Source organism: Dromiciops gliroides, chromosome 2 (assembly GCF_019393635.1).
Source record: "Dromiciops gliroides isolate mDroGli1 chromosome 2, mDroGli1.pri, whole genome shotgun sequence".
In the NCBI taxonomy this organism is placed as follows: domain Eukaryota; kingdom Metazoa; phylum Chordata; class Mammalia; order Microbiotheria; family Microbiotheriidae; genus Dromiciops; species Dromiciops gliroides.
Genome location: NC_057862.1, coordinates 583,194,871 through 583,220,791, shown reverse-complemented (window position 1 = coordinate 583,220,791; position 25,921 = coordinate 583,194,871). Strand labels below are relative to the sequence as shown.

The window sequence follows — 25,921 nt, the reverse complement described above, 5'->3', positions numbered from 1 at the left end:
GAAAACAAAAGTCAGGGGGAAACATGGTAGTTGTCCTACAAGTATTTAAAAGGCTCAGGTGTGGACACAATAATGTTAGTAATAAGAATTATATTTATATAGGGATTCAAGATGTGCAAGATACATACTATCTCACTTGAAACCCTCTGAGGTAGTTTATTATTATCCCCACTTTATAGACAAGGAAACTGTGCCTCAAAAATGTTAAATGAGCCAAGGGTCACATAGCTAATAAGTACTCTAGGCAGGATTTAAATTCAGTTGTCTCTTAACACACTTGTTACTATATATCACACTACCTCCTGTAGCTTTATCATGACTGACCTCATGAGCAGGAGTAGAAGCGATTTGTGGAAGTTGCAAAAGAACAAACATAGGCTTGACTGATATAAGGAAGAACTTCCCAAGGATCAGAGCTCTCCAAAAGGGGAATGAGCTGCCTTCGGAGAGAGCAGATTCTCCTGCCCTAGAGGTTTTCAAACAAAGGCTAACCATTTATTGAGTACATTCAAGAGGGTATTATTGTTCAAGTACAAGGTGGGTCAGACCGCCTTTGACGTCCCTACCAACTCACATTCTGTGATTTATCATAGCAGATAAGAATTACTCATGACACAGTAGAAGGGCTTGCATTTATAGAGAAAGAGGGTATATAGAGAGGGTACATACTAAATCCAATGCTATTCTCTGCAGTGGACTATGGATTTTGTTAGAAGATATGGGGATATTATGAAGGGTTAACAACAGACCTAGCCTTAAAGTTCCACAAGCAGGAAAATAATAAGAAAATTTCCTTGCAACCAGACCATAGGAGGAATATATCACTCATGAACACAGACAGTAGGACATAGATGTGAACCTATGATTAGAAAAGGAAAGGGGCAAAGACAACAAGAGGAAAGACTCCTGAATCAAACATTCAACCTATTTGATCTCTCTCTTCCTTCAAGACCCTGTTTAGGTACTACCTACTCCACAAAGCTTTTGCTAGTCCACCCCACAGACATCACCAGCTAAAAAAGACCTTCCTTTTGTGATAAAATAATGGGATTTAGCAGATACTCAAAGGCCTACCTGGAGATTAATCTAAACTGATTGAATTAAGTGAGAGTCATTGACTGCTGATTAGCCTACTTCAAGTTAACTAGATTGTAATCACACCTGGCTAGCCCTTAAGAAGGTATTGTTCTCAGAAGCTAGACTTTGAACTTAACTTGAGACCACCTTCAAGTCCAGTGACCAATGGATTTGGATGATGCTAACCAATCCAGCTTGAAGCAGTGTGTAAGGACCACCCTTGCTCTGGACCTATAAAAAGCTTCCACAATCAGTTTGCTGGGGAGTTCATGATTGAAGTAGGCTCATGATGGAAGACTTGAGGAAGAACCAGACCAGGCTGGAACTCTAGGCTAGATTGGCCTTTTCTTAACTTTCTGAACTCCATGTGAATACCTGCATGCTTTAATAAACATTCAATGCCCAAAGACTGGTGCTAAAGCTTCTAATTTAAGGCGATCACACAATTTAGATTTTAAACATCATACTTAAACATCATATCTTATCTTTTTTGACCTTCCTTCCACAATTATCACATTCCAAATGATATTTTATATATGAGTATGTGTGTGTGTATCTCACACCTCTCACTAGAACTATGTTCTTTAAGTTTGTATTACCAGGGCTTTGCATGTAGTAAACACTATTGAATATACCCTGACAAGTCCTCCAATTTCAGGGGATGTGGAGTTACTACCTGTATGACTTTGCACTTAACCTCCCTAGGCCCCAGTGTTCTTATCTGTCAAATGAGGGGGTTGGACCAGATGGCCTCTGAGGTCCCTTTCAGCTCTGGATCTATGATCCTAAGAGAAAGAAGGGGAGATACAATTAACTTCCTTTGATGATCCTACTGTCTTAATTACATGTTAACAATATCATTCCAGTTACAAGTATATAGAATGTTTTCAATGAAACAATAAGCTCTTCCTTAGGGATCACTTAAATCAGAGAGAATTCTCTATTCTTTCCATTTATTTTATTTCCAGTTTGTTCAAATTCTGTCTTATTTTTGACTCTAGATTTTTAAAGCTATATAATAAAAGTCCCCAAAGCCAATTTACATGTGATTTTTAATTTCAAACACAACTAAGCTTTAACTACTAAAGTATTTTGCAAAACCAAATAACTTCTAATCTCCATAAGCAAGAATACTTCAATGTTTCTTATTTCCTAACCTTATATATTCCCTTAAATATGCTATAATCCTATAAATCCCATTCTTATTCACAATTAGTTGCTTAAATCTGTCAATACTGAAGCAATCCTGAACCTACTTAAAGACATATCACTTAAGAAATAGAAATGGCACCCATCCCAATAAATACCTCCTAAATTAGAATTTATATATTTTCTTTATATAAGTTAAAATGTTTAGATATAATTTATTTTCTTTCAAAGATGTTTAAAAATTAGTTCCTTAAGAACAATTTAAAGGGGATTTTATCTTTCCTTTGGAGAGTTCAAGCACAGTATAATGGCATGGATCATCAACTCAGAAAGTCACTAATCTCTGTGGGTCTCAGTTTTCTTATCTGTAGCATGAAGAGATTGGAAAAGATTTCTAAGATTCCCTTCTATCTCTAAATCCTATACCAGAAAACTCCACACTTGAAAATGAATATACAGCAAAGGAAGTAGTCTTTTTCAAAGTAAGATTGCTGGAAATGGGAAGGGAGGATCTTTATTATGGGCTATGCGAAAAGGGATCTTCTTTGGTTCTTTCCCCTTTTCTTCCTAACAATAAAAGTTCTTCATTGTTAAGGAGGGCTGATTTACTGAAGAGCTTGTCAGGGTTATGCTTTCAGTCTGCCATAAGGTGTCACTAGAGAGTAAAGAAAAGCATTTTCTTCACAAATAAGCAATCACAACCTGACACTGTGTGAATGTTCTCTGCCTGAGCACAGAGAAAGAAGAGACCAAATACTGATGCCTTTGTTATAGTCTGACCAAACTGTGGATCTTTACTCCCTGTTATAATTTTGAAGGACATACATTCTAGAAATAATGAACATGAGTTTGAAGTACTTGAACATCTAAACCTTAAATGTCAATTTTAACCACTTAATAATTTATGGCATAATCAAATTAGTGTATGAACATGTCTATAAACATCTACTCGAAAAGTTTTAAAGAAAACGTGTTGGCCAACAAGATTAACAAAAAAGGCTGCAATGAAATTACTGTATTTTGTTTTAACAACAAAAAGTTTTGTTTCAAAACAACCACTTTTGTGGACTGAACAAGAAAATATTTACAACCAGAAATTGTAAACTGCCACTTTGTGATTTAATGAGACATTTATGAAAAATCTCTAATAAGTAACAAATTTATGTAGTGATTTAAGTTAACCAAACATTTCCCTCACAACTTCAGGGTTGGAGGTACAAGTATTATTGTCCTCGTTTTACAAATGAGGAAAATGAGGGTCAGAAAGTAAAATGATTTGCCCAAGGTAAGAGTTGTGTTAAAAGTCAAGATACCCAGGTCTCCTAACTTCACTATTTTCATTATACTATGTTGCCTCCTAGTAACTTAAAGAAAATAGTGAGCCAAAATCCTGTCTGGTTTCACTTGTCATTTTATATGACTGCTTAAGTAAATTTCTAAACTGTTATTTTTGCTCATACTAAAAAGGCAATGTTTATGCCATGTAATATATAGTTTCAAATGAAAATTCTCTTAAATATGAGGGAGAAAAGTCTTAAACAGCAAATTTTTCTCCTTCCACCAATATAGTTTATAAACTCCTTTATAAAGGAGCAAGCCTTTATTGTTTTCTTGGTCAAAGTTTATAGACTGAATAATCACCAACAGTGAGGTTAAACTTTTTTTAAGGGGGCAGCTACGTGGCACAGTGGATAGGAGCGCCAGCCCTGGATTCAGGAGCACCTGAGTTCAAATCTGGCCTCAGACACTTGACACTTACTAGCTGTGTGACCCTGGGCAAGTCATTTAACCCTTACTGCCCTGCAAAAACAAAACAAAAAACACCAAACCACCAAACCTTTTTTTTTATACTTAAATCCAAGTAATTATATTCTTACAAAGAAACGATACCACATTTTTATGAAGTTTTCTATATGGCTTTCAAAAGTTACTGTGAATCATCTCATAATGAGAATTTACCTTTTCTTGAAGCAACTTTGAGGATGCTGCATCACGATTTCCTTTTCCCCCAGCAGTATTAAAATGAGACCATGGTAAAACTGAATTAAATGTTAAGGGTTCTTCCAAGGCAAAATCTGGTTTCAAAAAAATCTAAAAGAAAAAAAAAACTATCTCAATCTCTTACAAGCATTTTACTTGTCATATGCCTTCAAACATTCTTAAGACTATGAGTAATAAATCTATACGATATTGGGGGCGGCTATATATATATATATATAAATGAGGGACAGCTTAAATATGAGGGAGAAAAGTCTTAAACAGCAAATTTTTCTCCTTCCACCAATATAGTTTATAAACTCCTTTATAAAGGAGCAAGCCTTTATTGTTTTCTTGGTCAAAGTTTATAGACTGAATAATCACCAACAGTGAGGTTAAACTTTTGTTAAGGGGGCAGCTAGGTGGCACAGTGGATAAAGCACCAGCCCTGGATTCAGGAGTTCCTGAGTTCAAATCCAGCCTCAGACACTTGACACTTACTGGCTGTGTGACCCTGGGCAAGTCACTTAACCCCCATTGCCCCGCCAAAAAAAAAAAGGAAAATCTATACGATATTACATGCAAATAGCATAAGCAAATTAAAAGGAACGTGTGATTTCTTTTAAAATTCCAAATAATTAATATACATTATCCAATCAAATCTGCTTGACGTGGGGCAGTGGAATGGACAGGATTATACTCTCTATTGGAGGCCAATGTGGAAGCATGGGTTCCCTACCATTTCTTTAATCTTTCCTTTCACATCACCCCCAGAGAATGTTCTTATCTGGTAGGTAGGAAAAGTCACTCAGAAAGAATGGATAATTATCTGTATTCAAAGGAAATTCTTGAAGAGAAATAGCCAAATTCCCAACTGCCTTTTGGCCATCTCATCCTAGATGCCCAGCTGGCATCTCAAACTTATATTTTTCAAAATTAAACTCATCTTTTCTTTCATTTATTCAACAAGCACTACTCAGAATCTCCTATGTACACGGTATTGTGCCAGATCCTCAGGATTCAAAAAACAAAAATTAAATCATTCTTGACCACAGTGAGCTTACATGCTACAGGCAGGAAACAATGTATACTGATAAATTAATAAAAAACACATATAACGCAGACACAAATGATTGGGGGTTTTTGGTCAAGGAAGGCACTAACCACTGAGGGTCCTCAGGAAAGGTATCATGTGGGAATTGGCAACTGAGCTAAGCTTTGGAGGAAGATAGGTGGAGGTGGAGGAGAGGAGGCATTCTAGACATTCAAGGAAACAACTTGTAGAAAGCCACAGAGGCAGGTAAAATATCATGTATGAAACATCACAAATATAAAACAAGTAGGCTACTATGAAAGAAACACTATATTTGAAGAGGAATAATAAGAGATAAGTATGGAAAGATAGGCTGGAGACAATCTTTGAGGGCTCTGCCTGTGCTACAGAGGTTTGTGTTTCTTATATCGAACAGAAAGTTTTACTTCAACATTTCTTGATCAGAGAAATGACACAGTCAGATCTCTGCTTTAAGACAACCAATCTGGCAACTACAAGGAGGATGGATCAGAAAGGGGAGAAATATGAGGCAGAAAGATTAATTGGGGTGCTACTATAATAGTCCAAGTAAGAGGTGATGAGGACCTAAACTAGGGTGGGGGCCATGTGAGTGGAGAGCAAGGTACTGAAATGAAAGTTGTTGTGGCAATGCACTGGATGTGAGGGTCAGGTGAAGGAGAGGGAAGAGTTGAAGATTATACAGGTTATAAACCTGAGTGACTAGACGGATAGTAGTGCTCTTAAAAAACAGGGAAGGTGAGAAGAAGAGTGTTTGGGTAGTCAGATAATGAATTCTGTTTTGGACAAATGCCATCTAACTGAAGATGTCCAACTGGCATGAGAGTTTCTGAGGTCACCAAGAGAAAAGATACTGGGGGTGGGAGGGCAAGAAAGGAAGCAGGCCTAAGACAGACCCTTAAGAGGTACATATAGGGGGTCAGAATATATCTATCTACTTGCATTTTGATCACTCTAGTTCAGGCCCTCATTATCACTTGCCTGACCTTCTTCTGTAACTTCCTTACTGTACTTCCTACCTCAAATCTCTGTCCTCTTCAATCCAATCCATAACACACTTCCAGAGGAATCTTCCTAATGGACTTTTCGAATCATATAATTCCTCTATTCAAAAACATTCAGTGACTATTTATTATTACTTATAAAATAAAATAAGAACTTCTTACCCCAGTATTAAAGATCCTTCACAATCTGATTCTAACCTACCTTTCCAGTTTTATCACATTTACTCCCCCTTCCTATGTTCTATATTCCTACCAAGCTGGATTGACTTCTTCCCAGGTTTTCATTCTGCTTCTTCTCACAAGCAAAACAAGCTTTTGCTCATGTCCTGAAAAGACTTCTCCTCTAAACCTACCTCATCTTTACACAGTAAAGTCCTTCCCTTCCTTCAAGGTCCAAGGCAGGTAGCACCTTTTCTTATGACACGTTTCCTGACCTCTCTACCTAGTACTATTACCAAATGAAAATTATCCCTACCTCCTCAAATTTTTTTTCCTAAACTTTTCTCCTTAATTAATATAGAGATAAGAAAAAAAAATATTCGGATAACTTTCCTAATATTTGATTTTCATTGCCCTAATGGGCAAGTCAATTAAGTCCTTGGGCCTCAGTTTCCTCATGTGTGAAATGAGGGGGTTGGACTAGATGACTTTTGATTTTCCTTCCCAAGAAGAGGGAACTCAGGATGAATTATTCTTAGACAAAATTCTGAAAATCTGAAAGGAAGCTTTTCGTTAAGTACCTTAGGTACTTGTTCCAGATCTGTCCTGGATTTATCTGCAAGAAAAAGAAAAGAATGTGTGATGAAAGCCTTTTATTTCATTGTAGCCTTAAACAAAACTTCTTGTAACTAGGGGACCACAACACAGTAACTAGCTCAACATTTGTACATTTGCCACCCATTTTTCTGATTCCTATGTGACCAGCATTGTGCTAAGCACTGAACAAGAAATATGTGTTTCAAAATCAGTTTTCATTAATTGTGCAGTTGCCATAAGAATCATTTGTTACATGTCTGTTTCATCACTAGGGAAAGCAAAATATTTTATAATGATCAACTGAATATAAAGTACTAGTGAGATTAAATCTGGTGTATTTGATAGTTATAATAAACTTCTATGACCTTTAACACAATCCTACAGAAGGCAGACAATACAGTAGAAAAACTTTGTGTTTAAAAAGTACAAATTCAAAATCTAACAACAAAAATTTTTTAAAGATTTTAATCTAAGGAATGGAAGAATTAAGAAAATTGTCCATAATATATATCAACTCATAAAAAAGTCCTTAAACTCAAAGGACGGTTTTATAATGCAAAAGACTGAAATTTTTTAAAAATTTATTTTTCCTAGTCACAAACACTCTTCCTTGACAAGCTACAATCATCAAACACACACATTGGGATAGGGAAAGAGGAGAAGGAAGAGAAGAAGTGTTCTTGGTAAAAAATACTTTTTAAAGTTATAGTGATAAAGTGTAAAAATGTTACTAGGAACTAGAATATGTATTTATTCTTATAAAGGCAATAATTAATGTTACTTTTTTTCATTCATTCAAATACGTCTTTTTACTTCACTCAAAGTACTATATTATATGATCTTAAAATATGCACCATACCATGAGTATGTAAGACAGTCCTATCAAAGGTATCTTTTGGAGGACAAATAGTCTTGCATCTCTCATGAATCTTCTCTCTCTATGGAAAAAAAAATCAAGACAGTATTTTGCAGTCACTACTAGAATATTGTGTGAGAATTTTCAAATCATAAAAATGTTTCAATATATGCTAGTACAGTATGCCCCCCAAATTTCCCAACTTTTGTGTGAACCTGAAGCAGGTCAATTCTCAATCTGTTCCACTGCCTATAAAATTTAATTGTGAGGAAATCATGTTGTATATCTTAAAGCATTATGTAAATGTGCATTATTGTTATTACCAAACACTGCTATGCAAGATCATATATGCTAATGGTTAATCCACTTGATATATTTAATAAAACTCTATGGAGTTAGAACAACAAAAAAGAAGCAAGGCAAATGGGAAACATTCATCTAAATTCTTGGTAAGGCAGAATAAAAGATTATTTTAAAAGAAATGCAGCACCAATGTTTAAATGCACATATATTAAATTCAGATATAAACTTCTTACTACCACTAAATTCTATGTGCTAACATAAAATCATATTCTGATTGCCAGGTCAAAATCAAGAACCACCACTAGCCCTGTCGTTCCAGGGTATGTATGCAGTTCAGGAGTTGAAAATCTGAAGCACTGTCCACAAAGGGGCAATCTAACCTAGGAAAAACTACTGGACAAAGTCAGGAGCTCTGGGTTCTACTCTCATCTGTCACTAACTCATTTAATGATCTGAAGAAAATAATTCATCTTTCTATAAGTGATTCCTCATTAGTAAAAATATAATGATCTGAAGCAAATAATTCATCTTTCTATAAGTGATTCCTTATTAGTAAAAAAAAATATCTACAGTTATTGTGAGGATAAACTAACAGATGAGAAAAAATAAAATAACTGCTATATAAATGTCAGATATCATATAATCATGAGACCTGAATTTAATAGTCAAGAAAAAGTTGCTAAGCCATTCATATACTTTGACCCAGGAATACAAAAAAAAAGTAGTAGTATAAAATATTCATTTAACCAATTATAAGCAGGACAATACACAGTCCAAAGAGCATTAAATAACCCCCCCCCAAAAAAAACTCTAAGTCAGCCTATGGCTACATTAAATAGGGAAAGCAATATCAGAGATTTGCAAAGTAAAATTAAATACTAATAGCCAAATATACTATCATCTTGATATCAATAATTTGAGCATATACAACAAATTCCAGCATAAAATATGAACAGATATGATCAGATAAATGATCAGATAAAAATGTAAAGAAGTGTTAATGAAATTTAGGTACTGTTGCTGATAGGAAAAGAAGAATAATTAAGCTTACTAATATCCTTAATTATTTGATGGAGTTTTGTGATAAACAGAATTTTTCTGTAAGACATTTGTTAAAAATATAAAAATATAAAATGATCTACTCTAATTACAGCAACACAGACACTGATCTCAGAGATAAGAGTAAAGCTTAAGATTTAAACAAAATTTATATTCAAAATTTTCAAAACTAGTTGCTAAAGGTCATCTATCAACAAGGACTCAGTTTAAGACTCCACTAAAATTTGCAGTGAACTTTTTAGTCGCATGAAATAGAAAGGAGCCTTATTTTTTCCTCTTGAAAATGAGGACAAATTAACCCTCATTGCTCCACCAAAAAGAAAAAAAAAATGAGGATAAAGCCATCGGCATTGAACTATGTAGTAATGAATAGCACTGTTGATAAAGAGTATTTATATAAACATAGTCATACAAAGAATTATAGGCTTAGAAAAAACTATTAAGAATACAGTAAGAGTATCCAAAATTAGGAAGCAATTTAAAAATTCAAACAGTAAGCACCTAACATTACATTGATCAACCAGCTTAAGTCCAAAGGGTTGTGTACCATGTGATCACTTTTTTTTTCAGCCACAGCAACTCAAGAAGAATATAATGAAAAAGCATAGCCAACTCAATGTATATAGAACTGAGTTCCGACTACAAGCTACCACTTATGATATTACCATATGCATGGGAGATACCATGTTTGAGGAGGGCTCTTGAGGTGGAATTTTGCTATTCTAAATAAAAGTTTTTTTATTTAAAAAAAAAAAAAGAATAGAATTCCAAAAAGATCTCAAAGACTACAATGATGAATCAAATCTAGTAAGATAAAACTTGACAGAGATAAATGTAAAGTCTTTTCTATATTTGGATTTTCAAAAATAAAACCCGCACAGTTACATAATGGGGATGGCATCAGTAGACAGGAGTTCATGGGAAAAATTACTAGGAGTTTTAGTGAACAGCAAGTTCAACATATATTTTGATCAACTGCTCAACAAAGACATTAAATAGTGAAAAGAATGCTGGGTATGAATCCCAGCCCTGCTATTTGCTATTTGTGAGGCCTTGGGTAAGTTACTTCCCCTCCTCCAGGCCTCCAGTTTCCTTATCTGTAAAATAAAATGTCTCTAGGATACTTTGCAACTTTAAATCTATACCTTCATGATTTTCTGAGGCAGAAAGTGTTGTGAGCAGTAACAGTAAAGAAATCTTACCTATATTAATGAAAGATCCTTGAAATACTGGCATGCAATGTATTTAGTTTAGTAGCAAATAGTATCTCATCACAGTAAGTCACTGATTAATAGTCAAGAGTAACAGCTTAATATTTTGACCCATACTGAAACTAAATTTGATAAACAAAGGAAGAATACAAACACACACACATACATACACAATTAGCTAGAGAAAGTCATTTCATTCAAAAGGAATATAAGAGGAAGGAAAGGGGAGAAGGGGAGACAAGGAATTAGAGGAAGAGTCAATTAAGGGAGGGATCAATCTCAAGGAAAACAAACTCTAAGGATATACAAAAATATTTCTGTTTTCTTTTGAGGTGGCAAAGAATGGGAGTATGAGGATTTAATTTAATGGGAAAATAAGGAATTATGAGGGTACTCATAAATTGAGAAAAATATAAATAAGTTATGGTACATAAAAGTAATGAAATTATGCCCAATTACTATATTGATACTTCTATACTGAACTCTTATCAGCATAACGATCAACCAGGATTCCAGGGGGTTATTAATCAAACATGCTAACCACCTTCTGATAGAGTGGTGAAGGACTTAGAAAGCAGAATGAGACAATTTTTTTGGACATGGTTGATACGGAAATTTGTTTTGACTGACCATACATGTTTGTAATGGGCATAAGAAGGTGGATCTTGAGTAATTGAGGAAAAGAGGGAGGAAGGGAGGAAGGGAGGAAGGGAGAAAGGGAGAAAGGGAGAAGAGAAGAGAAGAGAAAAGAAAACTAGGTTCAATAAATGATTATACCTGAGAGATTTCCTGTTGATATATTGCAAAATGTTCTTTGCTGATTTGTGGGAGGTAGAATGAAGGCGTGACTTCTGTGTCCACAAAGTCTAGACCCCATGTTTTTGTGAAGAAATCCGATTCTCTTTTTGCTAATCTAGGATCATTTAATGCTGCTGGAAGATTTACTTTGGAATGATAAATAGTCCATCTATGTTGATCTGCAACTAGAGATGGGGCATCACATAAACTATGTGAATCACCTGCAGAAAATAAAGAAGAAAAAATTCAGTCTTTACAGTTGTCTTTAAGGAAAAAAGGAAGTTCTTTTTTTAGAAAATAATATTGCAAATTTAATTTTATATAATAAAGTTAAACATTATGGGTACATATGTATAGACATATGTGTTTATATAGTTTAGAAAACAAAAATAACAAATTCTATTTTACACAATACACCTAAAATCACTTTTTATTTTAATCAAACAAATCTGTATACAACAATCTTAATTTTCCTATCTCAATCCTCAGAAAAATGTCCAAGACCCTTTATTTAATTTAAATCCTTACTTTTAAAGGACCTATAACTATAAAGTTATCAAATATAAAATCATACTATTTTAGAGAACTAAGTTTTACTCTTTTTAAGAAAATCCTCCATCACTCAAAGAATGATGTTTCACCATATATTCTACTGTTTATAGAGTATTCATTACCTGTAGGTTCCTTGGGACACACATCTGGCAGTGACTGTACAGGTCGAATATGTTTAGTAGAATCTACCTCCTTTTTAAAGAAAACATCACTGCTACTTGCTTGAGGCACTGGTGAAGAACTGTGGCTTGAAGCCATTGCATAAAATCACCCCTCAAATGGAACTAAAAAGGAAATAATAATACAGATCAGATCATTTATCTATGATATCTATTTATCTATTATCTATGTTTTTCTAAAATAGAAGTACCCTTCAAAAAACTTCAAAAGGAAATTTCTACCAAGCTCCCCTCTAGAAACACAGAATTTGTCAGTAATTGAGAGGAGCTGGTAGAGCAGTGGGTAAAGTAGTATTGTGAGGATCAAATGAGATAGTATATGGTTTTTTTATGGATTTGGGGTGGGTGGGGCAATGAAGGTTAAGTGACTTGCCCAGGGTCACACAGCTAGTAAGTATCATGTGTCTGAAGCCTCCTGAATCTAGGGTCAGTGCTCTATTCACTGTGCCATCTAGCTGCCCCCTATGAGATAATATTTGTAAAAAGCTCTGCAAAGCTCTACTGTTATGATTATTTTTGTTATTATTAAAACCTTGCAGAATGCAAATATAATGGTTATATAGTCCTGTACTGTTAAAAACATGACCCACTAGAAACTGATATTTCTTCAGTTTATCTTTAAAGTCAGATACCAATAAACGACAAATACATCTCTCGGAATTAAAACAATCCATTGACTTGTCCATTATTTATTCATTCACTAAACATGAAAGTCTACTAAGCACTTAAAGGGATAAGGGATAAACATTTATTAAACAGTGCCAGGCACTGTACATTAGTATTAGTGTAAATATATAAATATTTTATATAAGTATTATATCAATTATATATAAATACTATCTCAATTGATGTTCAAAACAACCCTTTAAGATAGGCACTATTATGATCTCCATTTTACAACTGAGGAATAGACAGAGGTAGACAGAGGTTAAGTGACTTGCCCAAGGTCACACAGCTAGTAAGTATCTAAGGCCGGACTGAACACAGGTCTTAGGACTCTAGGTCAAGGTCTATGTACACTATGGTGTCTCTTCAGAGTTATGCAAAATGCTTATCCTAAAAAATCTCACTAGATAGGTTAAGACATTTACAAAGGACCCTTAAATATAAAACATTATATGACTGAGTTCAAAATGAATGGTACAGATGATATGTTTATAAGTTCAGAAGAGAGAATGATGAACTGAGCAAGTTTATCAGAGATCAGTAGAATTATATCAGCTGTAGACATAGTTGAATTCAATAAAATATCTCATGTTATTGTAGAAAGATGAAAAGATTAGGGGGGAGGGACTTGGGGAGGGAGGTCAATGGCGAAATTAAATCGATTCAAGCCTGGTTAAATAGTCAGACACAAAGCAGTCATTAATTGTCAATAGAAAGTTGAAATATACTAAGCCTACTGTTGTTTAGGAAGGAAAGACACAAGCTTTTATGAAGTACTTTCTATATGCCAAGCAGCATGCTAAGTGCTTTACAAATATTACCTTATTTGATCCTCACAACAACTCTGGAAGGTAGGTTCTATTATTTTTTGTTGTTGTTGTTTTTTTTTAATTTTGTGGGGCAATGGGGGTTAAGTGACTTGCCCAAGGTCACACAGCTAGTAAGTGTCAAGTGTCTGAGGCCGGATTTGAACTCAGATACTCCTGAATCCAGGGCCGGTGCTTTATCCACTGCGCCATCTAGCTGCCCCGGTAGGTTCTATTATTAACCTCATTTATTAGTTCAGGAACTTGAGGGTTAAGAGGTTAACTGACTTATCCAGGGTCATAAGGTTAGTATGTGAGGCTGTGAATTTGAATTCCTGACTCCAAACCTAATGCTCTATCCACTGTGCCACCTAGCTACCTCTAACATTTAATCTTTAGCTGCCGTTAACATTTTTAGCAATTATTAAGATACTTAGATTGCATCCTTTTTTTTAGAAACTTAACTTCAGGTAATTTTTTTAGGTCTTGCCCTCCCTCCCCCCAGTTTTTAAACATTTTTATTTAAAGTTCTGAGTTCCAAATTCTGTCCTTCCCTCTGTCCTCTCCCCCCTCCCAAGATGGTAAGCAATCGGATATTGGTTATACATATGCAATTATGTAAAACATTTCAATATTAGTCATTTTGTATAAGAAAACTTGAATAAAAGAAAAAATGAAAAAAAGGGAAGGAAGGAAGGAAGGAAGGAAATGAAAATAGTATGTTTTAGTCTGTATTCAAACAGCATTAGTTCTTTCTCTGGAGTTAGACAGTATCCTTCTTTATTAGTCCTTTGGGATTGTCTTGGATCACTGTATTGCTGAGAATAGCTAAGTCATTTACAATTCTTCATCAAACAATATGTTGTTACTATGTCCAACATTCTCCTAATTCTGTTCACTTCGCTATACATCAGTTCATGTAAGTCCAGGTTTTCCTGAAATCATCCAGCTTGTCATTTCTTATAGCACAATAATATTCCATTACAATCATATACCACAGCTTGTTCAGCCATTTCCCCAGTTGATGGGCAACCTTTGATTTCCAATTCTTAACCACCACAAAAAGAGAGGCTATAAATACTTTTGTACAAACAGGCCCTTTTCCCTTTTTTTTTTAAACCTCTCTTTAGTATATAGACCTAACAGTGGTATTGCTGTATCAAAGGATATGCACAGTTTTATAGCCCTTTGGGCATAGCTCCAAATTGCTCTCCAGAATGGTTGGATCAGTTCACAACTCCACCAACAGTGCATTAGTGTTCCAGTTTTCTCACATCCCCTCCAACATCCAACATTTTCTCTTTTTGTCATATTAGTTACTCTGATGGGTGTGAGGTGGTACCTCAGAGTATTTGTATTTCTCTGATCAATAGTGATGAGAACATCTTTTCATATAACTGCTGATAGCTTTAATTATTCTGTCTGAAAAACTGCCTGTTCATATCCTTTGACCATTTATCAATTGGGGAATGACTTGTATTTTTATAAATTTGACTCCATAAATTTAAGAAATGCAGCCTCTATCAGAGATACCTGTTGTAAAAATTCTTTCCCAGCTTTCTATTTTCCTTATAATTTTGGTGGCATTAGTTTTGTTTATACAAAAGATTTTTAATTTTATATAATCAAAAGTATCTATTTTATATTTTGTAATGCTCTATCTTCTTTGGTCTTAAATTTTTCCCTTATCCATAAATCTGACAGATAAAGAATTCCATGCTCTTTTTTTTTTAACTCCATTACTGTCTATTCAGTATGGATTTTTTTTTAATAAAAGAGAGCACATCTGTACAAAATTCTTTCCAGTGCATGTGGCAGAATTGTTATATTTTTTCTTAACCTATATACTATGAAAACCTCTCATGTTTAAACCTCTCAATATATTAATATTGAGAAAAATATAATTTAAATTTATCAGCGAGAAGATAGCAATTCTCTGCAAAAAACAAAACATGAAAAGTAAGTACATACATATGTGAACAACATGCAAAGAGAATCAATTTAAACATCAGTAATTCAAGGGAATGAACAGATGAAGACATAAAGTGACAAACCTACTGTTCTAGTCTGTGCTGCCAAATAACTTCATTCTTACTATTCACTCTGAGATGAGGACTTACAAAGGGTCTACTTGATAAGTAGCTTTATTCTAACTGAGTTTACATTCCCTTCAAAAAAGTCACCCTCTAGAATAAGACAGTGTAGTTTAACAGTGCATATATTATTATTTACCCTTCTTGATATCTGATCATTTATAAAGCAGAACAGGCTCCTGAAAGGATACTAAACATTCCTGGTGGCACATTTTACCTTTCTTTAAGGCAAATTTGTGAGAATAATGAATACCAACAAATCACTGCATGAACTTGTGATCTAATTACTTAGTAAACATACAAAAACTTATGTTTTATAAAATGCCACTTCAATAGAAGAGTACTAAAAAAAATCCAACATATTGACTTCAGTTTACTGTATTAAAAGACGGTGTTTCTTGTATCAAGTTTCCTTCCTTATTCATCATCTTTAGAACCAGTTTTGCTTAAATGCTTAACCACATCAACCCAGTTCCAGCCTCGTGGAAGTTCACCTTTGTAATCTGTCTTGTCTGCCAGTTTCTGTTTCCAGGTTTTTGAAAGGTGTTCTGCCTCTATTGAGATAATCATATGATTCCTATTGGTTTTGTTACTGATGTGGTCAATTATGGTGGTAGTTTTCCTAATGTTAAACCAGCCCTGCATTCCTGGTATAAATCCCTCTTGGTCATATCATCCTCATGATATGTTGCTATTATCTTTTTGCTAGTATTTTATTTTAAATTTTTGCATTAATATTCATGAGGGAGATTGGTGTATAATTTTGTCTGTTTTGGCTCTCCCTGGTTTAGGCATCAGCACCATATTTTTGTGTCATATAAGGAATTTGATAGGACGACTCCACCTATTTTTCCAAATAGTTTATATAATATTGAGATTAATTATTCTTTAAATGTTTGGTAGAATTCACTTGTGAATCCATCTGGTCCTGGGGATTTTTTTCTTAGGAAGTTCATTAATGGCTTGTTCAGTTTTTTTTTGTCTAAGATTGGGTTATTTAACTATTTTATTTTTTCTTCTGTTAATCTGGGTAATTTGTATTTATATATGTATGTATGTATGTATGTATATATATATATATTCATATTCATCCATTTCTTTTAGATTGCCAAATTTATTGGCATATAATTAGGTAAAATAGCTACTAACAATTGTCCTAATCTCCTCTTCATTAATGGTGAAATCACCTTTTTCATTATTGATACTAGTAATTTGGTTTTCTCCTTTCCTTTTTTAAATCAAATGAATCATTGGTTTAGCTACTTTACTAGGTCACACCACCCCCCTTAAACCCAGCTTCTAGTTTATTAGTTCTATGGTTTTCTTACTTTCAATTTTATTAATATCGCCTTTGATTTTGAGGATTTCCAATTTGGTGTTTAATTTGGGGAGTTTAAATTTGTTCATTTTCTAGTGTGTTTTTTTAACTGCATGCCCAATTCATTGATCTGCTTTTTCCCTATTTTACTGATGTAAGCAATTAGAGATATAAACTTTCCCCTAAGTAATGGCTTAGGGGAAAGTATTGCTTTGGCAGCATCCCATAAATTTTGATATGTTGTCCCATTTTTGTCATTTTTTAAATAAAATTATAAGGGACAGTCACCAAGGTGATCTGTTCCCCAGCCATATTTCTCTTCCTAATAAATTTCTTTTTATTTTATAATAAATAAATAAAATTATAAACTATTTTTATGATTTGTTCTTTGACCCACTTGTGTTTTGGGATTAGATTATACAATTTCCAATTAAGTTTTTATCTCTTTCCATTGTATATTATAGAATGTAATTTTTATTACATTATGATCTGATGAAGGTGTGTTTACTATTTCTGATTTTCTACATTTGGTTGTGAGTTTTTTATGTCCTAATATATGGTCAATTTTTGTGTAGGTGCCATGTACTACTGAAAAAGGTATATTCCTTTCTCTTCCCATTCAATTTTCTCAAGAGATCTATCATACCTAAATTTCCCAGGATTTTGTTCATCTCATTAACTTCTTTCTTGTTTATTTTTTGGTTAGACTTATCTAGTTCTGAGAGGGGAAAGTTGAGGTTCCCCAAAAGTATAGTTTTATTGCCTATTATTTCCTCCTGTTATTCATTCAACTTCTCAAAAAATGTAGATGCTATACCATTAGGGCATATATGTTTACTCTCGATATGACTTCGCTGTTTATGGTACCTTTCAGCAAGATATAGTTACCCTCTTTGTCTTTAAACTAGATCTATTTTTGCTTTTTCTTTGTCTAGAATCATGAATGATACCCCTGCTTTCTTTGTTTCAACTGAAGCATAATAGATTCTGCTCTAGCCCCTTATCTTTACTCTGTATCTTTCTGCTTCAAAGGAGTTTCTTGTAAACAACATATTGTAGGATTCTGGGTTGTTGTTTTTTAAAATCCATTCCATTTTCCAGTTCCATTTTATGGGTGAGTTCATTCCATTTACATTTATAATTATGATAACTAACTGCATTTCCCTCCATGCTATTTTCTACTTCTTTATCCCTCTCTCTTACTGCCCCCCCAGTTTTACTTCTGATCCCCACCTTCCCCAATATACCCTTTTATCAATCCTCCCTCTCCCTTCTATTACTCCCATCCCTTTTTACTTCCTTATAGGGAAAGATAGATTTCTATATCCAACTGATTGTGTATGTTATTCCCTCACTGAGCCAATTTTGATGAGAGTACATTTTAAACTTTGCCTATCCCTACCCCCACTCCTGGCCAAGCTCTTTCATGACTCTTTTATTTGGGATAATTTACCCCATTCAATCTCCCACCTCCTTCTTTTTAGAGCAATTTTCATTCTCATTGCTTTGTTTTTTGGAATAACATTCTGTCAAAGTCACCTTATATCCACACCCTCTCTCTATATACTCCTTCTAATTGCTCTTATAATAATAAAGTTGTTGAGAGTTGCAAATATTATCTTTCCATATAGAAAGATATTGAATTTCTTATTTTTTCTCTTTCATGTTTCTTTTTTTCTTTTTTGACTTTTTAATGTTTCCCTTGAGCCTTGTATTTATTCAGCTCTGGTCTTCTAATTAGAAAGGATTCAAAATCCTCTATTCTGCTAAATATCCATTTTCCCCCTGAAAGATTATATTCAGTTTTGCTGGGTAGATAATTCTTGGTAGTAATCCTAACTCCTTTGCCTTTCAGTATATCATATTCAAGGGCCCTCTGGTTCTTTAATGTGGAAGCTTCCAAATCCTGTGTAACCCTGACTATAACTCCACAATATCTGAATTGTTTCTTTTTGGCAGCTTGCAATACTTTCTCTTTGATCTGTGAGCTCTGGAATTTGGCTATGATGGTGCTGGGAGTTTTCATTTTGGGATATTTTTCAAGCCGTGATTGGTAGATTCTTTCAATTTCTATTTTGCCTTCTGATTTTAATATATCAGGGCAATTTTTGGTTTTTTGATAATTTCTTGAAAGCTGCTATCCAGGCTTTTTTTTTTTTTTTTAATCATGGCTTTCAAACAGTCCAATAATTCTTATATTATCTCCCCTGGATCTATTTTCTCAGTCAATTATTTTTCTGATGAGAAATTCCATATTTTCTTCTATTTTTTTTTACTTTTTAAATTTTGTTTTACTGTATCTTGATGTCTCATAGAATCATTAGTTTTCACTTGTTCAATTCTAATTTTTAAGGAATTATTTTCTTAAGTGAGCTTTTGTACTTCCTTTTCCATTTAGCCAATTCTATTTTTTAGGGACTTACTTTCCTCACCACTCTCATTTCTTTTCCCAGTTTTTCTTCTATTTTTCTAACTTGGTTTTTCGGTTTTTGTTTTTTTGTTTTTTGGGTTTTTTTGGTGAGGCAATTGGGGTTAAGTGACTTGCCCAGGGTCACACAGCTAGTAAGTATCAAGTGTCTGAGGCTGGATTTGAACTCAGGTCCTCCTGAATCCAGGGCCGGTGCTCTATCCACTTCGCCACCTGCCTGCCCCTTCTAACTTGTTTTTTTAAATCCTTTTTAAGCTCTTCTTGGGCCTGAGATCAAATTACATTTTTCTTTGAGGCTTCACATGTAGCCATTTTGACACTACTGTCCTCCAAGCAAGAAAGGGGATAGATTTGAGGGGAGACACAGGGCTGAAATAATAATGAGACTAATCTTGAGGATAAACCCAGAAGACTGAGGATTATTTATAGCCTAACATAAGACTTAAAATGTACCTTAGATCATACCAGTACCCTAGGCAAAACTGCACAGTAAGCAGAGTTCTTCCATGGCCCCTCTAATCTCCTTCTTCTCCCCTGCCCTCAATTACTCCATGAAGGAATAAAATACCATGGGATCACACTGTTAAGTAGCATGGAATCCTACTCCACCATTCTTACCTATAAGTGGATTTACTTTACAGGGTCCAGTAGAAAGAATCTTTACCTAAGAAGAAAGTGTACAATGGTGATTGATGAATCTATCATCAACTGGGGGAACTGAGGGAAGCAATAGCAGTTGTATGGATCAAGAAAGGCCTCATAAAGGAGGCAGCAGTTAAACCAAGCTTTGAATGAAGCTAGGGATTCTAAGAGGAGGATGTGAGAAGGGATTCCAGGCATAGGAAAGAACCCGGACAAAGACAGAGAAAGAAGAAATGGAATGTCACATGTGAGAGAGAAACAGTAAGAAGGTCAGTCCGATAGGACTACAGAGTTCATGAAAGTGAGTAATGTGTAATAAAGCCTAGAAAGGTAAGTTAGAACTAACCCAAGTATTTTAAAACCCAGAAAAGTTTGTATTTGATCCTAGAAACAAGTGGCTCTGAATTTTTTTGAACAACATACTGACATGCTTTAAGACTGTTTCTTTGACAGTTATATGTAGGATGGATTAGAATGGGGAAACACTGGGGCAGGGATATCAATTAAAAGTGTGAATAACAGAAAATTAGATAACTTCAGGAAAGTATCATCATATTAATACTTTACATATGATAACAATCATATAATAATACAGTTTTGAATTTAGCTTACTTTTCAACAGTTTTGAGAAATTATTCAGGTTAAGAGTGGCTATGATAATAACGGCTACTTTGTGGGACTAAACTCTACCAAAAGCATTTAATGATAAATTTTAAATGCCTTAATAATTATATCCTTCAAAAGGTGAAGGAACCAAAAAGAGGAAATTTTATTCTGACTCTGATTTTCTCATCAAGGGAGAGGAACTTGTTGTTAAGGTTGCAAAATGGGAACTCCAGGAGGGAAGTGGGTACTTCATTTGACTGCAGAAAGGAAAGTTGTGCATAGTCTGATATGCATTCCCAGATTGTGGGAGAGCATTTTTCAAAGACTTCAGAGAATGAATAGGTAGGATTCCACTAAAATTCTCCTTGGGAAGTCAGCCTAGGAGTGGAGACAAGAAACTCTCAGGAATGAAATTCTGAAAACACAAAAAACCAATTCTTTTGAGCAGTCTCATCAGGCGTTGTCTAAAAAGATCAACATGACAACAGGAAACTTGCCAGCTAGCTTAGACAGAAAAACATACTATATATTTGATAAAAAAAAACCAAAAACAAAAACAAGGAAAGTTAACAGAGGATAAATAGAAAAAGCATGGTGCAATACTTTAAGAATGGTGTGGGGGAGGACTGGGGTGGGGAGGTAGCTAGGTAGTGCAGTGGATAAAGCACTGGCCCTGGATTCAGGAGGGCCTGAGTTCAAATTTGGCCTCAGATACTTGACACTTACTAGCTGTGTGACCCTGGGAAAGTGACTTTGCTCCACAAAAGCAAAAAAATAGATGATAGATAGATAGATAGATAGATAGATAGATAGATAGATAGATAGATAGATAGATAGATAGATAGATGGATGAGAAAAGCTAAGGATAACTAAAAAGGACTGTGGTGGGGTTTTTTTCCCCTGCTTTTGTTTTCAGTGTGTTAGGGGTGGGGGAGGTATTTGGTTTTTTGTTGTTGTTGTTGTTGTTTTGTTTTGGTTTGGTTTTTTTGCAGGGCAATGGGGGTTAAGTGACTTGCCCAGGGTCACACAGCTAGTAACTGTCAAGTGTCTGAGGCCGGATTTGAACTCAGGAACTCCTGAATCCAGGGCCGGTGTTTTATCCACTGCGCCACCTAGCTGCCCCTATTTGTTTTTTTTATACTGGAAAAAACAATGTTTTAAAATAAAAGCCAAGACTGATGCTTAGGATGGATGAAACTATGATGATAAAATCCGGCTCCTGTCTCTGACTTTATTGACCATAAAAAATGACAATAGAGAAGATTGAAACACAAATCCTATTTTGTTCCCATTTGCATTTTTTTTTCCTGCCGAGGAAAATAATCTTTGAAATGTCTAACAGAGTTAATATCCACATAAGCAAGAACACATTAAGGGAGCACCTAATTTCCTTTGACAAGTACATAAATATATACATAATGCAATTTGTACATACACACAGACATACAATGTATCTGTATATACAGAAAGAACTAGCAGTTATGAGCCTCTATAAGTGATGTATAAAAGATCGATAGAAATAAGGTAAATGTCATTTTTTTTTTTATGGTAAGAGAATAGAATCTAAAAACTACAAGTCAATGAGCTTGACTTCTATTCCTGGTAAAATTCTAGAGCATATAATCAAAGAGAAGGTTAGTGAAGATCTAGAAGAGGAAGTGGTAATCACAAAAGAGTCAGCATTGCTTTATTAAAAACATACTACAGGGGCGGCTAGGTGGCGCAGTGGATAGAGCACCGGCCCTGGAGTCAGTAATACCTGAGTTCAAATCTGGCCTCAGACACTTAACACTTACTAGCTGTGTGACCCTGGGCAAGTCACTTAACCCCAATTGCCTCACTAAAAACAAAAAAAAAAACAAAACAAAACAAAAAAAAACACACTGTGTGTGCCAGTTTAGCCTCATTTCCTTTTTAACAGGGTTATTGGCCTGGCAAATCAAGAGAATACTGTTTATCTAGATTTCAGCAGAGCATATGACAAAGTTCCTCATTTTATTCTTGTGGAAAACATTGGAGAGATGTAAACTAAATTATACAATTAGGTGGGCTCAGAACTACTCAGAGGACCAAACAGAAAGAGTGGTTACTAATGGTTCAAAGTCAACTTGAAAAGTCTCCAATAGAGTGCCTCATGGATCTATGCTTGGTCCTGTCCTCTTGAACATTTCTAACAATAACTTAAAAGTATGACAGCATACTAATAAGACAAAAATTGGGAAGACTACATAACACCCGAGATGAACAAAGTCAGAATTCAAAAGGATTTTGACAGGCTAGAAAACTGAATCAAATTGAATAAGATGAAATGTAATAGTGATAAATGCTTCTGGGTTCAAAAAATCAATTTCACAATACAAAATGGAATTGTGTCTAAACAACAGTTCATCTGAAAAAAAATATGAGACTTTTACAGGAGCTGAAAGACATCTCACAGGCCATAGAATTCAACACCCTCATTTTATGGATGACAAAACGAAGGCCCAGGTACGATGAATAGTGGAAGATGGCAGATGTAGTGTCAGAGATGGGATTTGAACCCATCCCCTCCAACTCTAGAGCCCAGTCCTCTTTCCACTGTACTAAGCTTCCTCCCCGACTGAACTCCAAGAGTGTAGTGTAAGTCAACATTGAGATATGGAAAACAAGCAAACTTTATCTAGTGGAGATTCATGCTAAAGAAACTGAGGATGATTAGCTGGGAAACTGAGGAGAGGGGCATAAAGGAAAAAAGTAGATGGAGACATAATAGTTGTTGAAGGGCTGTTGAATTAAAGAGGGATTAGACTCATTCTGTTTGGTCTCAGAGGAAGAACTAGGAGGTACAATGGGTAGAAATTACAAAAAAAAAAAAAAAAAAGCAAATTTAAGTTTTCCGAACTATGCAAAAGTAGAACTGACTATCTTATAAAGTAGTATGTTACCTTTCACTGGAAATCTTCAAGTAAAGGTTAGATAACCACTTACTGGGCATAATGTAGGACTTCTTGTTTAAGTACAGGTTAGACTAAACAGCTTCTGAGATCCTTTCCAACTTTGAGATCCTATAATTTGAGGATTACTATTTTTTTTAACATATCCTTTTTATGTCACAAAAATAATTGCATTGGGGGTATGCTAAATGCTATTTTTTATACATGTTATTAGAAGTTCTGTTAATGCTACCTGAGATCATTTTTATTGTCTTGATACCTAATCTTTAGCTTTTTCATCAACAGAATGATCATGATTAACTCCATGCGGGCTTGCAACATGTGGGCTAGCAAAACCCCATTACTGTAGCACATGATATTAGTGTGGCATTCTGGATGACACTACATGACTAGCCTATTTCTAGCCGTACAAATGTAAAAGCATGTAAAGAATTTTGTCAATCTGAAAGTGTTACAAAAATGTCCGTCACTGCTATTGTTATGTCTATGTACACAAATGATTAGAATAATACAAGGCAGCATGGCATAGTAGATAAAGTACTCAATGCGGAACCAGGAAAATGAATTCAAATACCACCTTTGACCAGCACTATGAAATTCTGGCACACAAAATAGTAGCACAAAATGAGCCCTCAAATTCTAAAGACAAACTCAATTGAGACAGAGTTAGACAGAAGATAGCGATGAGATTAGGTTAGGAAGGTAGTCAGAGGTCATTATTATGGAAGGCAATCAGCAGTGATAGAAGCAGCAGTGTAATCTACATATGTCTGTAGGCAGAAGGGGAAAAGACAAGGAAACTAAAGAAGAGACTGAACATACAAAAAATAGAATTTCTCACACAAGAACAACTGACATCTCATACTAGTTCAAGTACATTCAAAATAACCTCAGAAAACTATGTCAAAAATACATTTTAGTCAGGATAGGTATTCCTGAGTTACAAATACCCAAGCACTGAACTTCAGTAAAAACAAGTGACTATTTCATAATAGGCAATGATGTTCAACAAACACCTTGTGTGTCATAACCATCCCTAGCCTGATGTTTCTGTGCCCTTTACCACCCTCAGTAATGCATACCTGCCACTACCACTTCTCCCTCAGAGGTAGAAGTAGCCTCATATTTGCTACTTTGTCCTGTTTCTATGAAAGTGGTAGAAACAGTAAAAGATCATCAAACCCATGCCAGTAGAAAACCATAAATGGAAGAAGGAAAAAGAAGAAAATATCAAAGGGGGATCAGATTACAAGGCATGGTACGCCAAAGCAAAAGCAACTCTGAAGGTAAAGTCAACAATCAAAAAAAGAAAGAAAGAAAGAAAAAGAAAAAAGGGGCAGCTAGGTGGTACAGTGGATAGAGAGCACCAGCCCTGGAGTGAGGAGGACCTGAGTTCAAATCTGGCCTCAGCACTTAACACGTACTGGCTGTGTGACCCTGGGCAAGTCACTTAACCCCAATTGCCTCACCGAAAGAAAAAAAGAAGGTAAAGTCAAGAGTGTGTGTAGCCATCTCATTGGTTTCCTGCATCAAGTCTCCCCACTCCAATCCTCACAACTGGGAAGTTGACTTTTCAGAAGTCTAGGTTTGACTATGCTACCAGTTTATTCCAATGGCTTCCTGTCACCTCCAGATCACACACAAATTCCCCTGTTTGGCACTTAAAGCTCTTCAAACCTTGGCCTCTGTCCTACCTTTCCAATCTACTTACATTTTCTTCCTATGGCCCAGCTGCCCCAGCCTCTGTGCTGTTCCTGGCACGCTCCATCTCCACCTCCTTCACATTGGCTGTATGTCTACAATGCTCTACCTCCACTCACCTGATTTCCTTCAAGACTATGTTCAAATTCTACCTATCACAGAAGGCTGTTCTCAGTCCCCCAGCTGCTAATTCCTTCCATCTACTCTGCATATATCATCTATGTACCTAACTGTTTACACGTATCTTCCCTATTGGAATGTAAGCTTCTTGAGGTCAGGAACTGCTCCTGCAACAAGCTCCAGAACACTGAAGAACCTCCTAAATGAGATGCATTAAGTAAAAAGTCTAACTATCCATTCGGGGTGGATATACAACTGAATGGGTAGTGGTATGGATAGAGCACGGGCCCTGAAGCTGGGAGGGCCAGAGTTCAAATCTCACCTCAGGGACTTACTGCTGTGTGACACTGGGCAGTCACTTAACCCCAACTGCCTTAAACATCCAGGGTCATCTCCAGTTGTCTTCATATGTATCTTGCCACTGAATCCAGATGGCTCTGGAGGAGAGAGTGAGGTTGGTGACCTTGCACAGCCTTCCTTCACTTAAATCCAATTCATTGCAAGTCATGACATCACCCTGATGTCATGGTCCTCTTTGAAAACTAAGGACACAACAACAACAGTTGAATGGGTAACCCATAAAGCTCATCCATCAATACATATACCTTGTACAGA

The 25,921-nt window shown here is 35.3% G+C and overlaps 1 protein-coding gene across 1 annotated transcript in view; it reads right to left on the bottom strand.

Annotated features, from left to right (window-relative positions):
* Positions 1-25,649, bottom strand: part of VPS54 (VPS54 subunit of GARP complex) — a 72,976-nt gene extending 47,327 nt beyond the window's left edge. The window contains exons 1-6 of the mRNA XM_043985037.1: positions 25,629-25,649; positions 11,937-12,098; positions 11,242-11,483; positions 7,895-7,973; positions 7,020-7,054; positions 4,186-4,317 (exon numbers count right to left, since the gene is read on the bottom strand). Coding sequence (XP_043840972.1) covers positions 4,186-4,317; positions 7,020-7,054; positions 7,895-7,973; positions 11,242-11,483; positions 11,937-12,072 — 624 coding nt within the window. The 5' untranslated portion in view covers positions 12,073-12,098; positions 25,629-25,649. The remainder of the gene's footprint in view (positions 1-4,185; positions 4,318-7,019; positions 7,055-7,894; positions 7,974-11,241; positions 11,484-11,936; positions 12,099-25,628) is intronic.
* Between the last annotated feature and the right edge of the window lie 272 nt (positions 25,650-25,921).